Source organism: Populus euphratica, unplaced genomic scaffold (assembly GCF_000495115.2).
Source record: "Populus euphratica unplaced genomic scaffold, PopEup_1.0 scaffold6.1, whole genome shotgun sequence".
In the NCBI taxonomy this organism is placed as follows: domain Eukaryota; kingdom Viridiplantae; phylum Streptophyta; class Magnoliopsida; order Malpighiales; family Salicaceae; genus Populus; species Populus euphratica.
In genome coordinates, this window is record NW_011499849.1 from 4504892 (window position 1) to 4514035 (window position 9144).

The window sequence follows — 9144 nt, forward strand, 5'->3', positions numbered from 1 at the left end:
ATTAAAAAGCCCAAAATCAATCACGAACTAAAAATACTCTCTAACCTCATATCTACCTTCTTAAGCAAGGTTTAGGCCAAATAATATTTAATTAAAACTTTTTTTATTTATTAGAATTCATTGGCATTAATATCAATTTTTTTTATGGTTGAAATTAAAAGCAATAATATATATTTTTTTTTAAATCAAGAGGCTGAAAGGTAAATAAAATAAAATTTTAAATTAAAAGTGATTTTTTTAAAACCAAAGGGATTGTAATTGTATGAATAGAAAAGTGGGAGGATCAAAATGTACCTTTTTATGTCAAATTTAAAATTGCCATCTAATTTTTTTATATTTTTCAATTTGATTCTTCAAATCTAAATCTTGTCATTCGTCATTGATTTGGCCACAAAGATTTAATAGTAGACGCAAAAAAAATGGGATGATTAAAAAAAATTTATTGAAAACCCTAATAACTTGTTAGCGAAACCCATGTCTCTCTATTTTTTTTAATAATAATTGTTGTTTATAAAAATATATTGTTACTGACAAGCTGTTCAATGTCTACCTGTCAATGTACTAAAATACGCCTATTAATTTAATCCATTGAGGAGGCCTCACACGTTTTGGTGTGGCATCCGATGGCTTTGGAAAATTGGGTTCCACTTTCACAAATAAGGTGTGTCCTGGCAAGAATTAAATAAAAAGAAAAATTAAAAGCGGCCTTTGCCACGTTTTTTAAACATGCCAATAAGAGAAACATATTGCTTTTAAAAGGTGAGTGATCCTCCTTTGCCGACACATAGAAAGGAAGAGATTAACAAATGGAAGAAGGAAAAGGCTTGGTCTGTGTAACTGGTGGGACTGGTTTTGTTGCTTCATGGCTGATAATGAGGCTTCTTGAACATGGTTACACTGTCAGAACCACAATTAGATCTAGCCCAGGTGAGCATACGTTTTCCCCTTTGATCTTGAAAATTCTTGTATTTGCCCTTCCTAAATTAGTATGGCTACATATAGCCAAAGTACGTAATTGTAACTCAACTAATATTTCTTTCTTTTATTCTTAAGTAGGAGCTCTCAGATTAAAAAATATCTTTCGAATAAAATAACAAAGTCATGTAGACATCTATTCATAATTAATTTGTTGAAGTGTGCCTGTAGACATCTATTCATAATTAATTTGTTGAATGCTGCAAAACATTAGCTCGCGCTGGGCAGTATGCGTGCGTGTTAAACCAGAACCCTTTTTTGACCTTCTCTTTGCCCTTCATGACTTTTCGGCATTGGATTTGTTCTATCTATCCGAAGAGAACATGACCCTGATAATCTCTTTTTGTACTATATGCATGGCCAGGAATTAGCAAAGACATAAGCTACCTCACAAACCTACCAAGAGCGGCAGAGAAACTCCAAATCTTCAACGCAGATCTTGACGATCCGGACAGTTTCAATGAGGCCATTGAAGGATGCATGGGAGTCTTTCATCTCGCGTTCCCCCTTGACTTTGCTGATAGAGAACCAGAAGAAGTAATCACCAAAAGAGCTGTTGATGGCACTCTAGGGGTTTTGAGAGCATGTGTAAATGCAAAGAAAGTGAAGAGAGTCGTCTGTGCTTCTAGTCAAGCCACAGTTATATATAGTGGTGATGGTGATGAGAAGGTGGTGGATGAGAGTTCGTGGACCAACATAGATTATTATAGAAGCCTAAATCGTTTTGGCACTTCCTACTTGGTTGCTAATTAAGAATAAGACTGAAAGGGCAGCTCTTGATTTTGCTGAGCAATATGGATCGGATCTTGTGTTCTTGATTCCTCCACTAATCGTCGGTCCTTTCATATGCCCTCGCATCCCTGAATCGGTCCGATGGTCACTATCTTTGATTTTTGGTGAGCTAATTTGTTTTGGTTTAACTTTAATGCGGACTTAGAACTTGAATTTTATCTTATGGCATATGTTAAAATCTTTTTACTTCTTAATATTTCTGTGTAGTGTTATTAAATTCCGGTGATATGGAAAATTAATTTATATCTTATAATTTTAGAATCTAACATGATTTTAATTTTAAATTAAACTAGATAGAAGTTAACTCGGTTAATTTAAGAAATCAAAAAATGCTAGTATAATATTTTTTTTAAAAAAAAAATATAGAATCTACATCATTTCAAACTGACTTGGGTTCATTCTTTTAATCCACAACAAAGGTTATAAACATTTGTTTGAGTGCGCAGGTGAGAAACAATTGTATCATCTCCTTATCATGCTAAATGTGGTTCACACGGATGATGTAGCCAGGGCATATATATTCCTGCTTGAATTCCCTCATGCAACAGGAAGGTATATTTGTTCATGGGAAGAAATATCCATCAATGAGATGTCTGAATTTCTTTCCGCTAGATACCCAGAATTTCAGATTCCCACGAAAGAGTGAGTTGCATATCTTGAGCCTATATTTCTTTCCTAGTATTAATTGTTCGGCGAAATTCATCGATTAGTAACTTTTATTAGATTTTATGTTAGTTAATTTGACACAAAATTTAAGGAAAACATGATCAAATGGATGGAATTAGACGAAGTGGAAGAATGAGGTAGAATTTGAGCAAATTGACAACACAGGTGAATATTCGCACAAATTAACATGTGGGTGTGTAAAAAAAGAATTTTCAATTGTTGAAAAATAAAATTCCATCTATTTTTTGCGTATGTTTCCAAACTTATGTATCTGTCCGTAGTTTCTTGAAGGACAAAGGTTTCAAAATGCGTGGCCTCTCACCCAAGAAGCTCTTGGATTGTGGATTCAAATTTGAGCACGGTCTTGAAGACATGTTTGATGGGGCAATTCAATCATGCAAGGAGAAGGGATTTCTTTAGATTCGTTCTCGCACCCACGCATTACATCTTATGTTATAATATATTTTATATTTTCATTATTTCGCAACGCATGTAAAATATGATTAAAGATTCCTTCCTTGTAATTATCTGCCATTGTTATCACTGTTCGGTAGCTTCACTGTCAATGTCAAAAGGTAACCACTTCTGAAGATAAGAATAAGGAGTTGACACGTTTCTTTCCCTGAGTATGAACCAGAGAGGGAGGAAGACCCACCACCACCATTTCATCTTAGAGAGGGAGAGAGAAATGGAGGGAGAGAGAGGAACAGTGTGTGTTACAGGGGGCACTGGGTACTTGGCCTCGTGGTTGATCATGAAGCTCCTGGAGCAAGGCTACTCTGTTAACACCACCGTCAGACCTCACCCTGGTAAGTTTTCTATTTTTTAACAGGAAAGTTACAAAGGTTGCCGGGGTAGTTACTGTTCCTGTCAAACTCGCGTGCTTGGTTAAAGATTCAATCAAGCGGGTCTGTAGAACTGCGCACTTGACATCTATGGACCTGCTTGCTGGATCTGCAGATCCGCTAGCTAGTTCTGCAAAATCACGTGTCTGGATCTGCAGACCTGCTTTATTGAATCTAGAGTTATTAGTAATGTATTTGTATTCAGATTTGAGATTAATGGATTTTGTATCAGGGTTTAATTTTTTTTAGGTTTGGTATCAGAATTCAAAATAAATAAATTCTGCGTTAATACTCAATTCTTTTAAATTTTATAATTAAATCTAATTTTTTTTAGATCCGACATCAAAATTAAAGATAATGGATTCTGTATCATCATTCAATTTTCTTAGATGTGATAGGAGAACTCAAGGTTAATGAATTCTGCATTAATATTCAATGCTCATGAATTCAATATCAAGATCCAAGATTAATGTGTTTTACAAAGGACCCAATTCTTTTAGGTTTTATGTAGAGTTTGAATTTTTGTGGATACAAAATATTATTATAATTAAAAATATTAATATAAAAAGTAGTGCCAAACTCGCGTGCGGGTCTGTAGAACCGCGCAATTGACATCCATGGACCTGCTTGCTGGATCTGCAGATCCGCTAGCCAGGTCTGCAAAACCACGCGTCTGGATATGTAGATCCACTTCACTGGGTCTAGAGTCATTAGTAATATATCTGTATCCAAACCAAAGATTAATGGATCCCGTGTGAGGATACAATTCTTTTGCGTCGGGTGCCAAAGTCTAAAATTAATGGATCATGTTTAAATACTTAATTCTTTTAGGTCCCATACCTAAACTTAATTCTCTTAGATTCTACGTAAGATCAAGAATAATACGTTCTTTATCGCCATCCAATTCTCTTGGATTCAGTATTGGAATTCAAAGTTAATGGGTTCTGCGTCAACACCTAATGCTATTAAGTTCAACACTAGAAACTAGAACTAATAGGTCTTGCCGAGTATCCAATTTTTTTTTATTTGAAATATTATTATTTTTATTATAATTAAAAATATTAATATAAAAAATTTATTATTTGTGCTATAAACATTATTAATATTAATATTAAAAATTATATTATTTGGGTTACAAATATTATTATTTTTATTATAATTCATATTATTAATAAAGTAATTAATAAATTTTTAAAAAATTATTATTAATATTGAAGAACAACCATAAATTTACTTTCAAGTATTAAATTAAAAATTATTGTTGTTAATAAAAAAATTAAAAAAAATATTATTATTACTATTGAAGAAAAATCATAATTTTTTTAAATATTAAAAAATATAAAAATTTAGACAAACAAGTTAAATATTGTTATCTATATTATAAATATTATTGTTAGATCTAATGAGTAGCTAAACTGAATGCTTTTAGAATTTAAATTTTTTTAATATTTTTTATGAAAATAAAAAGTTAGTCTTGGGCGCAACGCAAGCCACCTAACTAATATCAAAGAAATAGTATAATTAAAAATTTAATTGAAAAAATTATAAAATCATAAATAATATATTAAATATTAAAACGTATAATCATTATCTATAATTTTTATAATTAAAAAAATAAATAAAAATTATCATTATCACAGTAAATAAATCGCATATACTATATGCTGACTCTCAATGGATATATTATCTGTAATTTTATAGACTATATTATTATTTTTAATTAATGTGCTATATATATACTCTGCCATTTGTGCGCTTCATCTTCATTTCGAGAGAGAGAGAGATGGAAGGAGATAAAGGTAAAGTGTGTGTAACTGGTGGTACTGGGTTCTTAGCATCTTGGTTGATCATGAGGCTCCATGAACATGGCTACTCTGTTCACACCACGATGAGACCTGACCCGGGTGAGCTTTTGTTCCTCTTCTCATTGTCAACACAGCTTCGATGAGGAGCAGGACATTACCATGTTTAGAAACTACTTACATGAACAGATACATTAAATTCATCGTTCATAGATAAACAAAATCATTTCTACATCGTTACAAAACTTTGGTTTTCTACTACCCCATCACCCCCCCCCTCCCCTATGGCTTCTCTACTGGGAAAGAGCGAGGTGTTAATTTTGCACAGCTTTTGGGCACAGCAGATGAAGCTGGCTACTTTTCTTTGTATATTGTTCATGTAATAAAATTATTCAACTGCTTTAATAAGATCCTATAATCAAATTGAGAACATGTCTGTTCTGCCACTTTTTCCTATTTGCATCCCAATTACTCTTAGAATTTGAGACGTGTCTAGTGGGATTCACCAACAGAAACACTAATGTGATCAATAAAGACGATTTCTTATGCGTGATGTTATTGATCTAATCAATAACATCATTTGGCACGTAATTAGTATGGATCGGTAAGTGCTGCGATGGTTACATTGCATCAATTTTCTTTTTCTCAAACATGATTAAAGTTTCCACTCGTTTGATTCAGCATAGGTTGTGAATCCCACCTGCATAAATATCAAAAGTTAATTCTCAGTCTTTTCATCATTTTGATGCGTGACTAGAACGCAAGAGAGATGTTAGCTTCCTAACAAGTCTACCAGAAGCATCCGAGAAGCTTCAAATCTTCCAGGCAGATCTAAGTGACCCCGACAGCTTTGAGGTGGCTATTAGAGGATGCATTGGAGTCTTTCATGTAGCTACCCCTGTCGATTTTGAAAGCAAGGAACCTGAGGAAGTGGTCGTCCAAAGAGCAATTGATGGAACATTAGGCATCTTGAAGGCTTGCTTGAACTCCATGACTGTAAAGAGAGTAGTGTACACTTCCAGTGGCGCAGCAGTAGTGTTTAATGACAGTGATGTGGACAAAATGGATGAGAGTTATTGGACTGATGTAGAGTATGTTAAGGCCTTAAAATCCTTCGCGGGCCCTTACTTTATTTCCAAGACATTAACGGAAAAGAGAGCTCTCGAATTTGCTGATGAACATGGATTTGATCTTGTGACAATAATCCCTTCTTTTATTAATGGACCTTTCATTTGTTCCAAGTTTCCTGGCTCGGTGCACACGTCGCTGGCTATGGTACTGGGTAAGTTCTGTTCTGCTTGTTCTTCTTAATGGTCCTATGATTTCTTGTGAAGGAACTGTTTCCAATGGATATCATTTCAGGTGAGCAGCAGATATACGGTACTCTTTTGAATATGTCTATGGTGCATGTTGATGATGTGGTCAGGGCACACATTTTCCTCTTCGAACATCCTGATGCGAAAGGGAGAAATATTTGTTCTTCACACACAATAACCATTGAAAAGATGTCTAAATTTCTGTCTTCCAAGTATCCTGAGTTTCCCATACCATCATTGGAGTGAGTACTTTTTAATCTTCCGTTTGTTCTTCTCTTAATCTTGAAAATAAAAGCTAAATGTTAATTACTTCTCCTTAATTGCTGGCAGATCTTTGAAGGAAATCGAAGGCATCAGCCTCGCTGGCCTCTCATCAAAGAAATTACTGGATTTGGGTTTCAAATTTAAGTACGGGCTCGATGAAATGTATGATGGGGCAATTCAAAGCTGCAAAGAAAAGGGTTATCTCTAGTCCAGGTTAAGACAAACTGTTCTGTAATAGAATCACCATAGCATCTGCCCTATCATATCTTCTACTCTTCTAGACAGTTTTCTGATATGGTTTTGTAAAATTCATTGAATATTTTCAGTGGTTTCTGGTGCATCAGAATTCCAAGGCCAACGCCGTGTCACTGAAGTTTGGTGCATGTAAGCTGGTATAGGATCTTACAGGGAAAACTTTCCACTGTAATTACTACATTTACGGGTTAAGTTTCTATCTTTTCCTTCATTATGATTCACGGTAACTACTCTGATTGTCTTATATTTGAAAACGAAAAGAAGTTTTTCTAAATTCGAGTTTAAAATCTACTAAATCAAATAAGACGAAGATGACGACTATAATAATAATAATAATAGTAATAACTCTTTAAATCAATAAGTTTTTAATCCTTAAATATTCAACTGGCTAATTAATTGTTTATAACATGCACCATCTTTTTTTATCAAATAAAACAGTAGTTGTCAGTATTTTCTTATAGTATCTTTAATAGAAAATGCTATATTAAAAAGCTAAATTAGTAAAATAGCTTATTAAATAGTATAAATATAATTTTCTTATTTATGTATATTTTAATGGTAAAAGCTATTTAGAAGAGCCAATTATATTCTAATATATTTTATATTAAATGAATTTTAATATAATTATATAATTAATTTAGATATTTTTTATATAATATAATTATAATGTTATTAATTATATAATTAATATGAGTAATTTATAAATATAAATATAAAATTAATGAAATAATATGAAAGTTAAAAGATATAATTTTAAGTTAAATTTAAAACTTTCAAATTTAAAATTTATTTATATAAATATTTTTAGTTTTTAGTTTTATTTGTTACTATTAAAATAACATTTTTACCTTAAAAAACAGTAGCTGCTATTTATTTTTACCTTTTTCTATAAAAAAAATGTAAAAATAAAATTTTTTATATTCAATAATTATTTTAGCTGATTATTTAGCAAAGTGTTTAAAAATAAATATAAAAACTAAAAGTACAATTTTATTTTTTTTAGCTGGCAGGTTGGAGATGTCCTTAGAATCCTTCGAAAGTGCAGTTAAATCCATCTGTCAATCATTCTATCTCGGTCAGTCAACTGGCTAATTAATACTTGTCTCTCCAATTAAGTAATGCGGTTTTAATCTGATGTTACTTAATTTTACGAGTTAAAATACAAAGCAGAATACGTCTGAAAAAAATGGTATTCTCACTCACAAACCACGGTCGGTGAACAAGCTAATGGTTATTTTTTTTTTAAAGTATTTTTTATTTAAAAAAATATATTAATAATATTTTTTTTATTTTTTAAAATTAACACTTTAAAATAATTGGAAAACATAAAAAACATATTAATTCAAAACAAAACAAAAAAGAATTCAAATTTTTTTAAAAATATTTTTAAAACACAATGCCAAACATTATCTAAGATATTGCATGTTTTTCAATAATCAATGTCACAACTGCCACAATAATCATCAAATTAAATTAAACATCAACTCAATATTATAATATTTAAAAAGTAAATTAAAATACAATACTAACTTAAAATCTCAATAAAAAAATAATGTAAGAATTAAATTAAAAATAAAAAAATTAATAATTAAAAAGTAAAAAGAGTAAAAAATTAAAAAAATACAAAACATTATAAATTATTATTATAATTCATAATATCATAATATTTATGGGTGTGGGTCTAGAAATGTTTTTCCACGCCCATTAGCGTTTATTAATTATAAGAGATTTAATGTTTGCTATTGGATGTGCAAATAAATAATCTGAGCACTCATTTAATGATTTTTTTTCAAAAAGAAAGCCCTTCTCAGTCGAAATATTTAATCTTAGCTATAAAAAGTTCAATCTTTTTATTGTACTAGACACTTTACCTGCAGCGATCTTTGTTTTTCAATATATATATATATATATATATATATTTCTTTTCCAACATATTTTTATACTAAAATAAATTTTAAGTGAAAATAAAAAAAATTATATATACATAATAAATCAAAAACTATGTATTAATAAACTAAAAAAAACCATAAACGATAACTACAAATAAAATTAGAAAAATTAAAAGATATACATAAATCAAGATATTTAATCTTATAAGATATGATATTTACCTTGTTATGTTTGTTAAATTTATTTATTAAAATATTTTTTATTTAATTAAACGATTTACCTTGTTATATTTGTTAAATTTATTTATTAAAATATCTTTTATATAATTAAATAATAATA

At 30.7% G+C, this 9144-nt stretch overlaps 1 protein-coding gene and 1 pseudogene across 2 annotated transcripts; both read left to right on the top strand.

The window, feature by feature from the left end:
* Window positions 1–734: 734 nt before the first annotated feature.
* The window catches only part of LOC105120809 (vestitone reductase-like), a 10225-nt pseudogene continuing 1815 nt past the window's right edge, over window positions 735–9144 (top strand).
* On the top strand, window positions 5003–7137 carry LOC105120807 (vestitone reductase-like). Of its 2 annotated transcripts, XM_011019189.1 has the most exons (5): window positions 5003–5182; window positions 5838–6362; window positions 6443–6638; window positions 6727–6873; window positions 6987–7137. In XM_011019189.1, the coding sequence occupies exons 1-4, from the start codon at window positions 5062–5064 to the stop codon at window positions 6866–6868; spliced, it is 984 nt and encodes a 327-aa protein (XP_011017491.1). In that variant the 5' UTR covers window positions 5003–5061; the 3' UTR covers window positions 6869–6873; window positions 6987–7137. The 2 variants fall into 2 exon arrangements, with proteins under 2 accessions (XP_011017491.1, XP_011017490.1); XM_011019188.1 differs by having other exon boundaries at window positions 6727–7136.